The following is a 21,149-nucleotide window of genomic DNA, read 5'->3' on the forward strand; positions in this document are numbered from 1 at the left end:
TGTAGCCTAGGGGTGGATTCACTCATGGTTTCCTCCCAAGTTACAGAAACAATTTAGTGTGTAGGTAACTAGTAGGATGTAGTCAGAATAGGTTATAGGAAAATTTAGTGCAAGTGTGGGATTACTTTCCGAGTAGCATCAATTCAAAAGACCTTCTATTTCACACTGAAATACAGAACTACCGAGGATTGCTAACTTCCCAACTTTGATTGTGGGAGACCTTGAATTATACAGTAGATTGCTAAAGGGAAATGTTGAAAATTAGGAGGGCATTAGACCTGGTCAGATGGATTTAGATGTTATGCCAACTGGTCTACTTTTGTGCTGTAGTATTTAAGGAACTCTACAAATCCAGAAAAAGGACTGAACCTATCTGATTGCAAGAGATAATAATCTGCTTAACACTGGAATGATCATCTGAACATGAGTCTTTTCTAGTTTGTTGTTTAGAGTGTTAGAGGAGTGTAGGCGCACTGTGTGAGCAAGGAAAGAAAAGAATGTCTTGAGAGATGAAGTCAAAAGAAAAAGTGGAGAGGATTGTGATGAGCATAAATTTACTGCTTTCATTGCTGGTTTCTTTACTTGTGTGTTCATCGTAGAAGATTTGTAGAATCTATTTAGATTGTTGGAACGTAGTACCAGATTTGAGTGAATTAATTGTTCATACACAAAATACACTGAATGCACACAGATGAGTATGATGAAATGCTTTTGTTTTGAAACTTTTATATTTTGTTTATAAAACTTATGTCCTTACTGGTTTTGGAGATTTTTGGGCTACTGCAAAATTTGCTGTTATTTACATCCCAAAGATACTGAGATGATTAATCAAGGGATTGGATAAATATATAAAGCTAAGCAATTTTTTCAGGGTTGTGGAGAAAGAACTAGGGGTGGGTGGAGGGGGAATTCTAGATTGCTTTCCAGAACCAACACTGTGCTGCAACAGTTGTGACCTTCATCCTTAGAATTGCAGTGGTCATTTCCTCCTGGTGGTGCTCGGAAAATTAGATGCTTTGCTGCGCTTGTAGTACCATCAGCAGGTAACTGAATTATTACACTGATGTACATAAGGATGGGTTTCTTGTTATTTTGTTGTCCATTGCACTACATTTCACTTAATGGGTAAAAGATGTAAATAATTATGAAGACTGAAAAGAAGCACACATTCCATCGCTCAACTCTTCTTTAGTTTTTCTTTATTTTATTTGAAAAGGCTTTATATCTTTAAAGAATACATTGTAGGTAATGTGATCTTGTTTTGAAGTATCACATCTGTCTGTAATTCTGGTTGTGCTATAAAGATGCAATTAGAACTTCTGCTAAATAAATCTACTCGTTTGATTGGACAGCTGTCTTGTGTGGAGTTTGTTTGCAAGATAAATATTTAAATATCCTTAAAGTCAGGGGATTGTGTTTCCTAACCATTATATAATCAGCATTGGTAGAGGAACAAGGACTATGCATATTGAAAGAATTGCATTGAAATTTTTTTCAATGTGTTGTAGAACGTCCTGGATCTTAACAGGAGCACACCCAGGCATTGTCATAACCAAAGTGATGTGATGTATGCACCAGATGAGCATCAAATTGTGCTAAGTTTTCCAATTAGAGCTAGGTATCTGTATGGCATTGGTGGTGGGAGTAAAAAGACAGCTTGACTAAATTGTAATGTGGTTGTGTTTTTAGTGCATGAGTGCATTGGAAACTGCTACGGAGTTCACGTTGACAAAGAGGAATGAAGAATGCCAGGCTATTACAAAGAATAAGCAGTTGATTATACAGCATTAGAGCTGCATTTTTCACTAATTATTCTGTTTAACTTTGAGCTGCAACCACTGTATCTAGCTGTTTTTACACTACATGCTCAGCTAGTAGAACTCCTCAGTCATTCAATGACACAGTGAACCTCAGGACATTGTAAAAGGCATTATTTGGGGAAAATTAATTTGGCTTCCTTGTGCTCTGGTTTGATTTGTGTACAGAAGTTAAAAGTAGATTGAATGTTAGAAATATTCCTCAATGAGGTACATGGTCACATCTCTGAATCACAATGGGGTTCAAACATAGAAAACTTGCAGCACAATACAGGCCCTTCGGTTTATCTTTCTCAAAAAAAGATGCAATAAATCTAAGTTGATTTGCTTTATAATAATTCTTAAAATTTGGAAGTTGTAACCCTCCTAGATCAAATTTCCATGTCAATTTTTCCAACGATATTCTTGACATCTTACCTTTCCAAAGAAACTTCCTCACATATTTATTTAGCTTTTGAAAAAACTTCTGGGGTAGTTGTATTGGTAGTGATTGAAATAAGTATTGTAGTCTAGGGAATATATTCATTTTTATGGTATTTACTGTACCTACTAATGTTATTGGTAATACCATCCATTTATCAAGATCTTGTTGAATTTTTTTCAATAGTGGTAAGTAATTTAATTTATATAAGTTCTTTATGTCATTATCAACTCTTATACCTAAATATTTTATACCATTTGCCGGCCATCTAAATTGGGTTATTAATCGACATTGACTATAATCTCCTTTAGTAAGAGGTAAAATTTCACTTTTATCCCAATTTATTTTATAACCTGATATTTTCCCATTTTCTTCTAATCTATAGGATAATTTACGCAACGAGTGCAATGGGTTTGTTAGATAAAGGAGAACATCATCAGCAAATAAATTAATCTTGTATTCTTCCTGATTAACTCTGAAACCCTTAATGTCTGGGTCCATTCTAATTACGTAATTCAGCTAATGGCTCTATCGCCAACACAAATAAAGCAGGTGATAATGGACAACCTTACCTAGTTGACCTTGTTAACTGAAATGGTGTTGAAATTTGACCATTTGTCACTACTTTAGCTTTGGGATTAGTATTTAAGGTTTTAATCCATTTTATAAAAGATACTCCTAATCCATATTTTTCCAATGCCTTAAATAAAAAATCCCATTCCAATCTATCAAATGCTTTTTCTGCATCTAAAGCAACTGCCACGCTCATTTCCTCCCTCTTTTGCGCTAAATGAATTATAATAAATAACCGAGTTACATTATCTGCCGATTGTCTATTTCTAATAAATCCTGTTTGATCCATATGTACTAATTTTGGTAAGCATTTAGATAATCTGTTAGATAAGATTGTTGCTATTATTTTATAATCAGTGTTTAATAAAGAAATAGGTCTATATGATGCTGGTTTTAAAAGATCTCTATCTTTTTTTGGCAATACTTTTAAAATAGCTGTCGAAAAAGATTCTGGAAGTTTATGCGTTCTTTCCACTTGGTGTATTAACTCCATAAAAGGAGGAATTAATAAATCTTTAAACTTTTTATAGAATTCAGGCGGAAAAACATCTTCTCCTGGAGATTTATTACTTTGAAATGATCCTAGGGCTTCTTCGACCTCTTTCAATGTTAAAGGCATATCTAATCCCTTCTGTTCTTCCGTATTTAATTTTGGAAGAGTTATTTGTGATAAAAATATTTCTATCTTGACATTATCATTTTGTGATTCTGATTTATACAACTCAGAATAAAAATTCTTAAAAGCTCCATTAATTTCTAAAGGTTTATAAGTAATTTTATTTACTCTTGTTTGAATTGCATTTATTGTTTTAGAAGTCTGGTCTGTTTTAACTGCCGTGCAAGGACCTTATGTGATCTTTCACCTAGTTCATAATATCTCTGTTTAGTTCTCATAATTGCTTTTTCTGTTCGATATGTTTGGGGTGTATTATATTGTAACTTATTAATAAGTTGTCTTTGTTTTTCTTCTGTCATATTTCTTTGAGATTCTTTTTCTAATTTTGTAATCTCTTTTTCTAATTGATCTATTTCTATCATATATTCCTTCTTAATTTTAGAAGGATAACTTACTATCTGACCTCTCAAATATGCCTTCATTGCTTCCCACAATATAAATTTATTACACTTTAATATTTTTAAAAAATGCACAATTTGCTGCTCCCCCTCGATTTCTGCTGCCCTCCGACTCTTCGACCATGTACTCACCCAGACTTACTACCAGTCATATATCTTTCCCGAGAACTTGTCCTTCCGTTTAAAAAAAATCCCTCCCCCTGCCCTCCTCTAATTCCAACTCTAGCCTCTTACTACTTCCTCACCTATCTATATTACCTCCCCCTGGGTCCCCTTTTCTTTCCTTTTCTCCTACGGTCCACTCTCCTCCCCTATCAGATTACTTCCTCTCCAGCTCTTTACTTTTCCTACCCACCACCAGCATTTTGTGTGTGATACTTTGGATTTCCAGCATCTGCAGAATTTCTTGTGTACATGTAGGCATGTTTGATTCCAACAGATTTGAGTAGAATTTGGTTCTCTGATATTAGACTGGACAGTTGGCTGAACTTAGGGCCTCCTTGCAGTTGTTCTGTAACAGCCACCAGTCCTTTGTTCATCACTAGTGGTACAGATAACCATCAAATAACTTTTATTTGCTGCTCATCCAATCACTGGCCTTTGTCATTTTTTACCTCAAGAATACTCACTGATAATTGTATATTACATTGTATCTGGCTGCACTGGATTTGCAGTCATCCAACTTGCTGAACTCTCATTGTAGATTTAGAAAGGAAATAACAACTGGTAAATTATTTGTTAATATTTCATTTTTATGTTGACCATATTCTAGAGTCTTGCTACCAAATCAATGAAATATGTAATTAACATTCAGTACATGCATTCAGAAGTAATTGAAAACGGTTAACTTTACTTGATAGCCTTGTGAGCAGCTCACATCTGTTCTATTGCATCAGGGGAACCCAGATGTGAACAGAATTTGGACTGATCACTATATAAGACTGTAATTTTTATATGAAGTAGCTTGTCAAGTATTGAGTTGTCAGGTGATGTTAAAACTTGCTATTTAAAAGCAATTTGATCACCCTTCTCAATTTTTGTAGTTGTTGGTGAGGGCATGCTGATTATTTAAGTAGTTGGAGAACCTATTGAGGAGTTTATTAGTAAAGATTTTGAGTGATTAGGAAATGGTTGTTTGAACCAGCATCCTCAACTGAACTTATTCAAACACTAGACGTATAGTCACATTATAAAACTTAAAGCAAAAGATGAATGATTTAGTTCAAGTGATTCCTCCCTGATTCTCGTTGAGCACACAGTAGGAGATACTAATTGTGAGGAAGCACATTTGTGAGCAATCCATGCTTGGTCAATGGAAATCTACTTAATGGAATCACAGTACATTTCTCAAAGCCTAAGACAAGTTATTGTCCTGGCATAAACACAAAATACTTGGTAAAACCTTGTTGGATATTAAACAAGTACACAGTTTAAAACTGCTGTGTACTTCAGAGATGAAATTTAGTTACAAGATCTGGTTTTGTTTTTGTTTGTACAGTACTTAGGTTTCTGAGAGGTACAAGTTTTTCTATATATACAGATTTAGTAGCAAATTGAGATGGGTAGTTTGTGTCAAAAAGTTGCACATCCTGGGTGAAAATCCCTGCTGAGTTTGTGGAGCCAGGATTATTCCATGACATCATTTTGTTTGCAAAACAGGCATGAACTGTTCTGGCATTCTCTCTCTTCTCCATTGATGCTGCCTGACCTGGATTTCCAGCATCTACAGAATCTCGTGCTTATGAACTGTTCACACTGTTCTTATTGGCAACCACTTTTAGCTTTTGTTTTGAATAATAACAGGACCAGTGTCCACAGAATTTGCTGCATAAGAAATTTAAAAAATGGATACTTAATGCTCTCATTGTAAATTGATACTGTAGTATTATGTGGTAACATTAAATTCTGCTTTAGTTTGTGTGTGTGTGTGTGAAGAATTCTAATACATTGTTCATAAGGTCTGCAGAATTATGGATGAATGTATTCTGTCTAAACACTGTCAGTTTGAGTAAGGCAAATAAAAGCTGTGGTGATACCATTAAAATAGTAATTGAAATTTTACACTTAGTTCACAGTAATATCAACCTTGAAGCTTTCATCAATGTAAGGTCACTATATGCTTATTGGCCACTTTATTAGGTACACCTGTACACCTTGTTAACGCAAAGATCTAATCAGGCAATCATGTGGCAGCAACTCAATGCATAAAATCATTCAGACATGGTCAGGAGGTTTCATTTGTTGTTCAGTCATCAGATTGGGGCAGAAATGTGATCTAAGTGACTTTGACAGTTGGTGCCAGACAGGGTGGATTGAGTTTCTCAGAACGGGGGTTGGGGGGGGGTGTTAATCACGACCAGAACATAGGTGATAAGTCAACTATAAGTCACTTATGTGGAATACACTCAATTTCATTTCTAAAAGTGTTTATCTAATGAATTTAATATTAAACACAGCACATATTTTCCTCACATGAATATAGGGATTAGTCATTTAAAAGTCAATAGCATTGTAACATTTTAAGTAACGTTTGGATATTAAACACACAGCACATATTTTCCTCGTATGAACATATAAAATCATTGCAACACACCAATACTGCTGAATCAGTGGGAGCCCTGGGCTTGTTTCCCTGCAACAAGACAGTCCCATTGAGGGGTGATGGGAGACAGCGATACTCGAAAGGGGTTCCTTAAGTTCAGTCTATTCTGCGATTTAGTTTCCGTTGCATTCATTGCAGAAAACCCCGCTTCGCTTTCGTGGCTATCTCAGGATATTCAGCCTTGACTTCGATCCAGAATGCTGGCAGAGATGTTATGTCAAACATACTTTTCAGCCCACCATCATTTGCAAGCTCAAGAAGATGATCTTCCCGTGCTAACATGGATGATTCACCGGGGACATTCACAAATGGGTCACGGACCTATTCCTTTGCACATCTTGGGTCATTTGCGGCTGGGAAGTTACACTCAAATTCTGGCAACAGCAAACATAGGTGATCGCGCACCAGCTGTGAGAAGGACGGTGCAGCCTCAGTCTCTCCCAAAATCCCAGCTAATGCTGGGATCATGTCAAATATGCCCCTGTCCACTCACCGTCCCCACAGTTCCAGTTTGGCTTTGAAAGCAGACACTTTTATCTGCCAACTTGAAAACAGTTGTCATTCTCTCCTGAAGTGACAAATTTAGTTCACTGAGCAAGTTGAAGATGTCACACAGATCAGCAAGTTTTGCTATCCACTCCTTGTCACTGAAGTGTGCTGCCAGTGGTGACTTTTTTCCTGAAAGAAATCTCTGAAGAGGCTCTCTTAACTCAAAAACCCTGGCTAGGGCTCTGCCCCTTGATATCCATCTGACTTCAGTGTGTAAGAGAAGGTGTTCGTGCTCTGCATCCATTTCTTCGCAAAGCTGCTCAAACAGACGTGAGTTAAGGGCTTTTGCTTTGATGTGATTGATAACTTCAGCAACGTCACTCAATACGCTGTTAAGATTAGGTGACATTTTTCGGCTAGCCAGCATTTCCCTGTGTTTGACACAGTGTGTAGCCTGAAATTCAGGAGCAACCTCTTTGACTCGGGTAGTGAAACCAGACAGCCGTCCAGTCATAGCTGCAGCCCCGTCTGCATATTCCAACACAGAATGACCAGTCCAGTTTGCCTGACATGTAGTCATTCAAAGACTTGAATAATTCTGCCCCATTTGTGTTAGTTGGCAGCGGCAGTGCACACAACATATCCTTGTGCACATCGTCTTGAAATGTATATCGCACGTAAACCAGCAGTATTGCCTTGTTGTCGGCATCAGTAGACTTGTCGACCAGGATAGTATACCATGGGGACTCGTTAAGCCGTTCCAACAACTGTGCTTCAATGTCCTCCGCTATGTCATTGATTCTCCTATGTCATCGATTCTCCTTGAAACTGTGGTAGCTGAATGAGAAACCTGTGCCATCTTGTTAGCTGCAGCTTCTCCCAACAGTTCAGGGCACATCTCCTTGACAGCAGGCAGAATCAATTCTTCACCAACAGTGAAAGGCTTCTTAGCCTTAGCAATACGGCTGGCCACTAAGTACGACGCTCTCAGAGCAGCAGCATTTGTAGAGGTGGTGGCTCTCAGCGCTTGCTTCTGTCCTGCTTCCTCACATTTTTTCTGCTCAGAACTCAGCTTTGTCTTTAAGTGCAGGGTGCTTGGACTCAAGGTGCCGTAGCAGTTTTGAGGGCTTCATTGCCTCATTAGACTGCTTGTCTCCACACGTCACACACAGGGGGCTTGGAGCGTGCGAGTCGCCAGTTGTATTAAAGCCATATTTTGTGTACGTCTCGTCATATTTTCTGTTGAAGGAAACTTTCCTTTGTTTTGCAGTCTCGGCCTCAGCTGTCTCTGCGTTATCATCATTGTTAGGCCTTTTATGTCCCCTACCACCTCTTCCAAAGAAACTCTCAAGCGATGTTTGTTTTTTACTTATCAAGTGGTTGTAGGTTAATGACCGACTGATGACCTTGCATGTGTTCAAATTCAACAGTGGACATGACGGAATGAGGAAAGGTGTAGCTGACTCATATCGTTTCCTCGCAGCCCGGTAGCACGTGCTTTACTGGTTTAGAGTTTACAAAGAATGGTGTGAAAAACAAAAAAAAATCCAGTGAGCAGCATTGCTGTAGGCGAAATAGCTTGTTAATGAAAGAAGTCAGAGGAGAATGGCCAAACTGGTTTAAGCTGATAGGAAGGTGACATTACGTTACAACAGTGGTATGCAGAAGAGCATCTCTGAACACACAATGTACCAAACCTTGAAGTGGATGGGCTACAGCAGCAGAAGACCTTGAACATATCTAATAAAGTGGCTACCACTGAATGTTATTTTTATTGACGGGGGGGGGGGGGGGGTGCTTAAGCAGTTAGTGTTACTGTCCAATAACTTATGCTAATTTCAGCAGAAATCCAATATATGGACAGGAATGAACATTCAGCTTCCATTCCAGCAGAATATTTATGTTGTCATCTTCAGCATTATAACTCTATATATTGATTTTGAATTTTGATGCAGGGGTGGATAGCACACAATTTAATTTGACAAACCATACCCCTATGCCATGTGAAAATTGTATATTGTTGGATACTGGCTTTTTATTTTAGAAGCTGAATTTTATTCCTATTGAAAGATTTCATATCCGCTGAAATCAGCAGAAATTGTTGTACAGCAAAACTAATTGCTTAAACCTCCATAAGTCAATATAGTTGACCCTTTATTGATGCTGGATGAAAGTTTCAAGATCAATTCATGATAATATTGGTGTCAAATTTTTATCAATTAAAAATAAAAGTCCCACTGTAACTAGGCAATGATTGCAAACTGTGGGGGAGATAGAGAACAACTAGGCCTAGTAATGATCATAGACAGTATCAAATTGTGGTAAAAATCAATCTAGTTCACAAGTGTCTTGTCAAAAAAATCTGTAGTCAGTGTCCAGTTTGGACCCTGTGAATCTAGATTTATCCCGTGTAATTGGTTCATTAATATCCTCAGAAAGCTACATGGCTTGCAGGCAATAAGGAATGGCCTTGCAATTGCCATCCAGATCATCCTCCCCCCACCAAAAAAAAACTATACGTAAAATCTTCAAAACCACAGAATTTGGGCTGCTCTGGCACTACTCATTTTCCTAGTGATAGCTTTTCACTTTCTTACTGGCAGTTGCAGGATTGGGAATGGCATTGCATTTAATGTCTAAGCAATTTCTGTTCTTTCTCTCTCTGAACATTTATTGTATCACAGAGTTCTTCTCTACCAACATTTTATCGCATTCTCTGCCATCTCAATTCAGGATTAATGAGGAGCGAAGCTGTGGATGCTGTTCATTTCTCAAAGTATTTTTTGTAATCATGATGTGTTGGTGCTCGTCTTTTTCTGGCGGCTTTTTAGTTTGCCTCTTGTACTATTAGTACTATAAGTAATGTAATCTACACACATTAGGCAGAATTGGGTTGCCTGAGCAATGGCACATCAGTCAAATATGAAACCAATGGATGGACTACTTTGTTTAAAGATATGGCAAAGAGAGAATGAAGCCAGTGCTCAGGAGTAGAGCTTGTGACTAGTACTGAACACTTCAGCCTAGGTTTTCCTAGGATTCCTATGAATTGTTATGGATGTGAGACCATACTTTTCAACCAGCCGAGGACAAACAGCAAACGCACAGCATGCAAGAGAATTCCTAGAAGTGTGGTTTTCCATAAACAATTCTATAAACAGACATGTAGTTCTCAATCTCATATACAAGTCAATGCAGGCAAAATTCCAGACAGCGCAGAGTTCTTCATGCAACCAGTCACAAGACCTCCCTCCCTATGTCACAGTGGAGTTTCTGTAATGACAACCAATCAACTGATTGATAAGTTCCAAGCGTTCGGAGGACACTCCAAAAGGGAACAGTGTGCTGATGATGTCTCCTCGTACTATGACAAAACTTTTGCAAATGGATTGTCAAGTTCAGAGAACCACTCAACCCAATCATAAACAGTAGAAAACTTTTTTAAAAATCGGTATACAGTGGCATGCAAAAGTTTGGGCACCCTGGTCAGATTTTCTGTTACTGTGAATAGCTGAGCGAGTAAAAGATGTCCTGATTTCCAAAAGGCATAAAGTTAAAGATGACACATTTCTTTAATATCTTAAACAAGATTACTTTTTTTATTTCCATCTTTTACAGTTTCAAAATAACAAAAAAGGAAAAGGGCCCAAAGCAAAAGTTTGGGCACCCTGCATGGTCAGTACTTAGTAACACCCCCTTTGGCAAGTATCACAGCTTGTAAACGCTTTCTGTAGCCAGCTAAGAGTCTTTTAATTCTTGTTTGGAGGATTGTCGCCCATTCTTTGCAAAAGGCTTCTAGTTCTGTGAGATTTTTGGGCAGTCTTGCTTGCACTGCTCTTTTGAGGTCTATTCACAGATTTCTGATGTTTAGGTCCGGGGACTGTGAGGGCCATGGTAAAACCTTCAGCTTGTGCCTCTTGAGGTAGTCCAATGTGGATTTTGAGGTGTGTTTAGGATCATTATCCTGTTGGAGAAGCCGTCCTCTTTTCACCTTCAGCTTTTTTACAGACAGTGTGATGTTTGCTTCAAGAATTTGCTGGTATTTAATTGCATTTATTCTTCCCACTGCCAGTGAAATGTTCCCCATGCCACTGGATGCAACACAAGCCCAAAGCATGATTGATCCACCGCCATGCTTAACAGTTGGAGAGGTGTTCTTTTCATGAAATTCTGCACCCTTTTTTCTCCAAACATGCCTTTGCTCATTGTAAATGATGGTGAAATTCATGAAAAAAAAATTTCTGTTGCAAAGAGCAGCCCGAAACAAAGGCCAAGATATATTTAATGTTTGGTGTTCATATCTGGAAACAAAAGGTCTGTCTTGGAGGATCTGTGTTGGCATCTGTACTGATGGTGTCCCATTCAATGATTGGTTCCATGAGAGGTTTCGTTTCTCTTCTTTAAAAAAAGAGAAAATCCTGATACTGTTGCAACACACTGCTTCAACATTGCAAATAAATTTGCATATTGTAAATAGCATTAATTAAAATCAATTTACAACCTTTATTTAAATTAAATCTTCTGAGCCTACCTTTAGAAAAATTAAATCCCATTTTGGCTTAAGCCGGTTCTTTAAAAGAAACTTGTTATGTTTGTCTTAAGAGTTTTTAATATTTTTGAAGGGGAAAGAAAGATTAATTTCAAAAAAGGTTGACTTTTGAGTGTAGATATAATAAATTTTATGCAGGGGTTCCCTGAGAACTGAAAAATTACATCAACAGTTCCTCCAAGCTAAGAAGTCAAAGGCTGTTCTGTATTCTGACTTTAACCAAATTCACAAAAGTTGATCATCTTCCATAATTCTTCATTGTTATCAGAATTGTGGTGTTTCTGTTAATTAAAGGCTTGTATCGCATATTAAATAATAAGTGGAAATCCTCTATAATTGATTCTGCTTTTATTATGCAGATCTGTTCACAAAGTATTTCTCAGTTGTGTTCCACTCCTGTACATCTCCTGGTGCTACTGTATTTTAGATCATATGACATGGGAGCAGACTTAAACCATTCATCCCATCGAGTCTGCTTCACTGTTCAGTTGTGGCTGGTTTATTTTCCCTCTGAAACTTATTCTCCTGCCTTCTCTCCATAACCTTCGACACCCCTACTAATCAATTGTAGTTCCTCTTTACAGGAAATCATTAAAGTGTTACATGACATTGTGATTCTTAGAACGCATGGTTGTGCTTCTCAGTTCTAATTCTACATAATGTTCCTTTGGGAATGGATGTATTTTTGTTCCATCTGGTAAGGTTTGATGTGCTAATGAGACTTAAGAATGCAGCTGTGGAATTGAAAGATGCCAAGCATTCACAGGGCAGAATACTTGGAAAGAAACTTAATAACTGCTTTTGTACTTTGAGTTAACACTTGTCACTTGCAGTGAAGTTATCTGTATATCATGTTATTCAGTTGACCAGGGAGAGAAAAGAATTTATAAGATCACTGCACCAATGCTCTTTAATATATTGACTTGCTTGTGTCCTCTCAATGTGAACATTTTTGCCATATGATAAATGCACTATCATTTAATATTCTTTAACATTCTTTCTTTAGCTTTTTATGTTTCATGGATGTTGTCCACAGCAGTTATTTGCCATTTGGCTGGTAGCCTCATTAGCAGTAAACATCTCTGTATGTAAACATTTTTTTGTGTGTGCATTTCTGTTCAGAACACTCCATATCTTTGCAGATTCCCACTTTTTATTGATCTGCAACTCTGAAGTCTTAAATTAGCGCATTAATTTCAGTATACCCTCATTCTGCTGAATAAAACTACGTTGGCATAGAGTAGATGCATGCTGCCCTTGCTCTCCAGTTTGTCACGATGATTTTTTTTACGAATTCTAGTCTTTGACATTAATTAAACCTGAGAAATGAAACACTAGTGGATAAAATAACTGTTTCAGAAGTATAACAGTTTACAACATTTAGAGAATTCAGGCTCAGAATTGGGTTTAATATTGTTGGTATGTGTCATGAAATTGTGTTGTTTTGCAGCAGCAGTACAGTGTAATGCATAAAAAATAGTAAAACTTACAATAAGAAATATATATATATAATATATATAATTTTTAAAATATCTATACCCATCAGAGTATGAGGACTGGACACTACTTCTAAGAGTGAAGATTCGGAATGTGTGGAAAATATGTTCATGCAGAGTGATTATAATTGGGATGTGTGTGTGTCCAGAAGTGTGGTGAAAGCAGAGTTGATCAAGACTTTCCAGGGTAAATTGATGTGGCATTTGAGAGAAACCCCTAACTTTCAGCCTAAGAAAAAAGAGTGGACAATGAGCCAGTGTGGACTCGGGAACCAATTGATTTCCTCCTGTACTATACCGAATCTATGCCTCTATAAATTTTGTTAAAGAGCAGAAGTTTTTTTTTGGTGGGCAGCAGAGAGGCTGGTCATTTCAAATCCATTAATACTAGAACTGCTTTTCTTCACAAACCAACTGGATACTGTTAAGGGCAGCTGGTATAAGTTATTTAAATGAACCATTGATGTCCCAGAAACTAATGTGATTCGCTCGTGTTTTAGGAATAGAATATCAACTTGGGAACATGTATTTTTATTAATTTCTGTTCTTCCCAGAATATTTCCATCTCGATACCTCAGCAATCACCTGGAGTTCAGACTACACAACCCAACTCTCCCAGCAAATCTCTCAATCCCCCCGTTTGTTCTTCTGGCAATGTGCAATGTCGCAGGTAAAACAGCTCTTGATTCATTCTGCCACTTCGTTTAAAGTTTATACGATCAGTAAATATTGTAAAATATGATTCTTGTGCTTGGTGCCCAGTGAGTCTTCATTTAATCACAGTATCAATGGTACATTTAATGTCAGAGAGATGTATACAACATACATGCTGAAATACTTATTCTTCACAACCATCCACGAACCATTTTTTGGAGTACCCCCAAAAAATGAATGAGAGTTAAATGTTAGAACCCCAAAGCACCCCCCCCCCAGCTCCCTCCTCCCCCACCCGCAAACAAAAAGCATTGGCACCCACCGCCAAGCACTCAAGCATGTGGCAAAGGCACAGACTTGCAGTATCCCAAAGGGAGAAAGAGGTGTTTCCGTTTCACAGGAGACATAACAAACAACTTGCTGATTTACAATGTTAAAAATCCATTTGGTCTCTTTCCCCGAGCTCTGTGCCAAAGAACTCGGGTATCTGGGCACACAGCTAGCAGCCAGCTCATTGCTTTCGATCTTCTGTCTCCCACGACAGACCAGATTCCTGCAGAGACACCGACCTTTGGTCTGCCTGTCTCTAGAGCCACGAGATCCCAGATCTCCGAAGGCGAGTTAATCTCCTAGGTCACATCCTTGGCATATCGAATAACAGCCAGTCATGAAACCCCGAGAGCGGGTCCCACTCCCACAAAGAACCAAAGTAAGCGTGTAACTCCAGGTCAGGGTCTTCAAAAGAACCCTGAAAGGGAAAAAATAGAGATATTAAAGATGGAAATATCTGTTTCCGAAGATGCAAGCAAAGGCGGCGCCATTGTCTCCTCCTAAGCTCCTCCCCTAGATTCCAATCCTCCTTTGATGCCAATTAAAATAAGGTTAAAGGAAAAAAAATTTGAGAGATTCATAATATAAAAGGGAGGGAAAGAACTTCTGAAAAACTAATTCATCCAGAGATAAACATTACAAAATTGTGAAGTGATTTTACGTGAAGGTTCAGATGCAGGCAGAATGTTTCTGGCTGCTGTTTTAGTACATCTCTCGCAATATGAATTGGCCCATGAGCCAAGGCAGCCGGATGCAGTACAGTCCCACATCTAAGTACAGTCTTAAAGGCCAAACAAGTGCTCGAGTCTGACACTAGTTAGCAACTGTTAGGCAACAGTCTCCTGTCCTGGTTAAGCAGCATAGCGTCTCAAATAAATGAAGGGAATCCTGCCTGTTTTCTTGATTAGTTTTTGTTCTTTAAGAGTTATCCCAAATAAGCATTTGCCCCAGTTAACAGGAATCCTCTGTATTTGAAATCTAAGGTATTAGATTTATATCTAGAAACTTAAGTGTAGAGGTACAGCACAAACAGGCTCTTCTGGCCCAACGAGCCAGTGCCACCCAATTACACCCATGTGACCAACTAACCTACTAACCCACATGTCTTTGAAATGTGGAAGGAAACCCAGGTGGTTACAGGGAGAGCATAAAAACTCCTTACAGACAATGGTGGGAATTGAACTGGGTTCACTGGTGCTATAAAGTGTTACACAAACCACTGTGCGACCATGCCATCTCATCTCACTCAGTATAGTTCAGAATTGTCAATCCCAAATGGAATTCCATGTATAAATGGGGTTCTTGTTGGAGATTATTACACTTCAGCTAGCGCGATTGAAGTGTTTCAGCTGCAGATGGAAGAAAAGTATTTGTGTGTGTACAGTTTATTTCCTACATATCAGTATCCACTCGATGGTCAGAAAGTTGAATTTTCAAACTCTTTGTACCTCCATGGAGCACTGGAATTTTTCTCCATTCTTTCTGGCTCTATCTAGTTTAGCAAAGATTACCTATGCAGAACTTGTGACATAAATCCAGGTTTTCTTTAAAGAATTAACTGTGCTCAATTTGTTTGGATCTGAGGTAAATACTGCTTCAGGATATTACTAGTGCTAGAAATATTCTCAACTACAGTTGATCACTCAAGCATAGGTCATTTCTGATTAAATATATGCTCTTATCTTCCTTTCTTCCCATATCTGAGAGAACTTTCACAACTGTCTACTTCCATTTATTTATAATTCACCCTGTTTGCTTTCTTAATGTTTAATTTCCTCACTAAATGTGATGCTGTTAACTTCACTGGGCAATTAGCTTCTCTTTAATGGCCCCAGTATTAACCTGTAGTCCATCTTATTGTCATTAAAATTATCCTACCTCAGATTGCATTTGTGTTGTTAGCTTTTTAAATATTATGAATGACGGAAAAATGGCGGGTTTTGTGGCAGGGAAAGTAATATGAAAGACCAGTATGGAAAGACTAATGATTTATCTCAGAGTAGGTTATAAAATTAGCACACCACTATGGGCTGAAGGGCCTATACTGTGCTATACTATTCTCTATTCTGTGTTCTATGTAATATTTTATTTCTATTTCTCCCCTCCCTCCAACCTATCTAATAATATTTATCCGTGGTGATTTTAGTTTTAATTTAGGGTTATTTCCAGGTCTGTTATTTTGTGTCCTCAGCAAATGACTTTTTTTATTGTGATATAAATTTCACCTTTAAAAAAAATCAGCAAATGGCAAGGATTGTAATGTTATTCCCTGTTGTTTTCTGTTTTCAGTGGAACAGTAAGGCAGATGCTGGATTTAAGAAGAAATATGGCAGATATTTCAGCAGCAGTCCAGCCTTCTACAAATTCCAGTAATAAAGGTACTTGCAAAACAATTCAGTGCAATTGCATAGTATCTTCTAACTGAACTTGCATTTACTCTACTCTCTTTCACCTAACTCTCAGCAGAATCCTAGCATGCCTGCCAGACCTGCTAGTTAAAGTAAAATTCTGACAATCCACCATCCAAGTATAGGAAATCCCAGTCATTCAGCATCTTTTGTCATGTGGGCCCTGCTCCCTTGAAGTGCCTGGGGCACCTGTATCTTGCTTTCCCTTGAAGCACACTGGTTTCACTGAAATATTTATTATACTACTGTGTGACGTCTTTGAAAAATAAATTAAAAGTCTGTTGGAGCATTAAGTAAAACAACATCAAATAATTCAGAAAATCTGTCAGTCCAGCACTGCCTAATTCTGAGCATACCAGGTTAATGGAGTTTTACTATAAACTGCAGGATGTGGCTCCGAAGTAACTGATTAGTGAGAATATAATTTTTTACTATTTTTAATTGAGGAAGAAAATTCTGCTTTTCAGAAGAGGAATTTGGATGATTTCTTCTTTCCCTAGTATTCAAATCACTGACTTCTTTACTAGATCTATTTGGTTTCCAACAATGTTTTATAACTTTTATATTTTCTGATTATGTGTTGCCTTGAAGAGCAGAAGAGAGAGTTGGACTTAAAGCAGTTAATATTATTTTAAGCTTCCAATTTGCCAATTTTTTTGTTTGAGATTTAATCGTAAATATTGCAATTTAACATATGTGTCATCCAGATAAGAGAAAAAGATAATTGCTGCTTTGTTAGGAAGTAATTTTGGGTATTATAAGAACTTGTAGATATCCATCAAAAATTCATTCACATTTAAAACACTCATCTTGTTAACTTTAATATAATGACATGCTAGTGTTGCTGTGTTTTCGGCTTAATGACTGGCTCTCTTCACATCTTCTGGGAAAGCATCAGTAGTAGGTTCATATCGTACCACAATATTAAATCTGTATCCTACTGCCCCATTGTGTCATGTGTTTAGGCTCCAAAGGGTTGTACAACATATCTGAATTGGCCCTGCCCTTTTGCAATCCTACCATCAGTCAAATTAAAGGCTTAACCACCAGATTTGCCAACCCGAGTGAATCTGCAGATGCTGGAAATTAAAAACACAAAATGCTGGCAGAACTCAGCAGGCCAGACAGCATCTATGGGAGGAGGTAGTGACGACGTTTTGGGCCAAGACCCTTCATCAGGAGTGAAGTAACATGGGATGGTCGAGGGGGAATAAGAAGATAAGATTATAGTATAATCTCCCCCCCAGCCCTACCTTTCTTTCTCTTTTATTTCCCATAATTCTCCACCTTCCCCCCTAGCCCATTTACCTCCAGCCTATTGCTTCCCAGCTCTCCACTTCATCCCTGCCCCCACTTCTTATCCCCCCTTGACCATCCCATGTTACTTCACTCCTGATGAAGGGTTTCGGCCTAAAACATCGTCACTACCTCCTCCCATAGATGCTGTCTGACCTGCTGAGTTCTGCCAGCATTTTGTGTTTTTATGACGCCAGCCCCATGGGTGGGAGCCATTATGGTGGATGGAGTGGGAAGTATATACTATTTACAGACTCTAATTAAAGGATGTTCTGCTGTTGCAGGGTCATCTGGTCGTGTGCTTCCTCCTCTGCTCCCAGCAACTGCCTCAGTGGTAGGATCCAATCAGTCACTGCCAGCCTCTGGCAGTAACCAGCCTATGCCAGTATCTCTACAGTCAGTGCCAGTATTACTTACCGTTCCAGTGGCAATGTCTTCCCAACCTCAGCTCCTGCAGGCCTCAGCAAACACCTTGGTGACCAACCAGCAGCCTGGACTCGAGTTTTTACCTGTTCAATCCCAACCCTCGATTAACAACCTCTCGAAGTCACTCGCATCACAAATGCCAGCAAATGTAGCAAAAACAAATGGTGCTAGTACTTCTTTGCCAAGCCCTGGAGTCCAGAGGAAGTCCCCTGCAACGATGGGATCAATGCAAATCAGTAGCGCAATTTCCAGTCAGACTGCTTCTGTGACTAGTACTCAGACTGTTCTTTCACCCCAAATTTCCCGGACATCACAGCAATCTTTGAACTCCCCAGGACATTTTAGCCCTTCAACAACTTCTAGGCCTGCATTACAGCCAAGGCCTTCACAAACTTACAGCCAAGGGCAGGTGTCTGTGTCATCAGGTCAGCCATTAACTACCAGTTCAGATACAACCAATACAGGAACCTCCAGAACAGGTAACAACAACTCGTGTGCTGCAAGCTGTATGTTCGTTTTGAAATAATGTCTTCTGTGCATTCATTAAGTTAGCATCATAATGCTACGTTTTATTGTGTTGCCTTTTACTGTCAATAAATCTGTAATTTTTCCATGTTAAGTTGTGAAAAGGTTTTACCTATAGTGCCTATAAAAAGTATTCATTACCCCCTTGGAAGTTTTCATGTTTTATTGTTTTACAACATTGAATCACAGTGGATTTCATTTGGCTTTTTTGACACTGATCAACAGAAAAAGACTTTCTCATGTCAAAATGAAAACAAATCTCTGCAAAGTGATCTAAATTAATGACAAATATAAAACACAAAATTATTGATTTCATAACCATTCATCCTCTTCAAGTCAGTATTCAGTAGATGCACCTTTGGCATCGTAGACTAGACCTCCGCTGGAACATAATATTCATTTCAGGATATAACATTTTGGAAGGAATAACAATACTTTGAGGGAGGGTTATTGAAGATGAGGGACTTTAGTGATGTGGAGTCTAAGGAACTGAGGGTTGTTCAAGTAGGTTAAAGGGAGACTTAATAGAGCTGTTCAAAAGAGGAACTAATCCCATTGTCAGATGGGCAAGTAACCAGACATCCCAGGATTAAAAGGTAATCAGAGTAACGATGAAGAATGGTAGGGAGGGGAAATTGGAGAAAATAAATTATATTCTGGCAAGCATGCCATGAAGGGAGAGTGAAATGTAATCATAAAATCAATTTTAAAAAGTAATGTACTTGAAGAAATTTGCAGAGATCTGTGAAAGAATTGGAAAGTAAGTCTGCTCAGTTATGCAGCTACTGGAGCTGCTAGTCTTCTGACTTTGATATTGACCTCTCTGTAGCTCTATAGGTCTTCCAAGGTGCTAGCATAACAATGATGGACTGAAAGACCACCTGCTATATAAATTTATCTGTAACCTCCAGAAGAGTTGAGTGGGGACTGGTGCTAGAATTGTCTGCAGTCTGAGATAAGAAAATGGCTGACTTTATTCTTATAAAACAAGTTCCCTATTCCCTCATTCCCAACTCAGTTGGTTAAATTCCGGTTTATTGAAGTGCATCTTACTATTTGCCTGAATTTGTTTAGTGACTCATTAGCCCCTTTAAAATTGACAGTTCAGGAATTAGAGGGTAGACTAAGCAAGTATAGTTAACACTTAGATGAACCTTTCAGCTGAGGTAAACTAGTTTCCCACTGGTGCCCTTAACCGTACTTCTGGAACTTCAGCCGTAGAAAGGCTTATTATTATATGTCAGTAAAGTTGGGTTACAATGCACATTAGACTTCTGGGGTTTAGCAAAAAAAAATGCTGCAAATGTGCTGTTCATTGCTTCTGTTAGTAAATTTGCAACAGCTTGTGAGACCATGTTGATAATGTGTTTGCATGCCTGAGTAGCAAAATACTTGCAAAGCAAAATAAGGTAGCAATTTTGCTATTTTATTTCTAGCTTGTAGCTGGATCTGAGTAGAGCTTTAAAATACAAGTTCTCTGGCCTACTAGGTGGTCTGAGTATCCAAAGCAAATGTTTTCCTAACACTTAAAAGGCAAATTCTTACCAAAGTAATAAATTGCATGGTACACAATAGAAAATGTTCTTTGTACAGTGGCATATTGTCAGAATCATTATGACCAACCTCATGTCAGATATACTGCTATATTTGGAGTGGTGCAGCAAACCGATTGTTTTACGCCTGTAAACTTATAAAAATTCTTTCATATTTATTAAAACTTGAACAACCTCAGGCTTGTACGTATATTTAAACTGGCCTTAAAAGGAAGGAAAAAAAATAGTTGGACAGATTCCACTATAGCACTAAAATAGCAAAATGTGAAATATCTAATGTCAGTTGTAGGGAAATTGTTGGAGAGATTTCTAAGGGATAGGATATATGAGCCACGTGGAAACCCAGCATGGCTTTTGTGGGGCAAGTCGTGTCTTACCAACTTGACTGAATTTTTTGACAAAGAGACGAGAGAGATTGGTAAAGGTAGAGCAGTTAATGTTGTCTACGTGGATTTAGTAAGACGTTTGACAAAATCCTTCATGGGAGGCTAATCCATAAATTAGGATGCATGGGGTCCGCAACAGATTGGCAGTTTGGATTCAGAACTTGTGCATAGAAGACAGAGAATAGTGGTCGAAGGGACGTATTCGAGCATAGAGTGGTGTGTGGTGTTCTGCAAAGATCTGTGCTGAAACCTCTGTTTTGTGATGTATATAAATGACCTGGATAAGAATGTAGATGTGGGTTAGTAAGTTTGAGGATGATACCAAGATTGATGGAGTTGTGGATAGTGTGAAAGACTGGCAAAGTATACAGCATGATATAGATGAGTTGCAGATATGGATAGAGACATAGCAGATGCAATTTAACCCAGATAAATGTGGCTTAATGTGGCAAGACCCTTAACGGTGTTGCTGAGCTGAGAGATCTTGGGGTCCAAGTTCATAGCTCCTTGAAAGTGGATACACAAGTCAATAGGGTCATTGAGAAGGCTT

General features: G+C 38.3%; 1 protein-coding gene across 11 annotated transcripts in view; it reads left to right on the forward strand.

Annotated features, from left to right (window-relative positions):
• LOC140718971 (activating transcription factor 7-interacting protein 1-like) overlaps positions 1-21,149 on the forward strand; it is a 158,406-nt gene that overhangs the window by 91,598 nt on the left and 45,659 nt on the right. For all 11 annotated transcript variants that reach the window (XM_073033268.1, XM_073033277.1, XM_073033272.1 and 8 more), the window contains 3 exons: positions 13,576-13,691; positions 16,295-16,383; positions 17,994-18,614. In XM_073033268.1, the coding sequence (XP_072889369.1) occupies positions 13,576-13,691; positions 16,295-16,383; positions 17,994-18,614 (826 nt within the window). The remainder of the gene's footprint in view (positions 1-13,575; positions 13,692-16,294; positions 16,384-17,993; positions 18,615-21,149) is intronic.

Source organism: Hemitrygon akajei, chromosome 31, assembly GCF_048418815.1.
Source record: "Hemitrygon akajei chromosome 31, sHemAka1.3, whole genome shotgun sequence".
NCBI lineage: Eukaryota > Metazoa > Chordata > Chondrichthyes > Myliobatiformes > Dasyatidae > Hemitrygon > Hemitrygon akajei.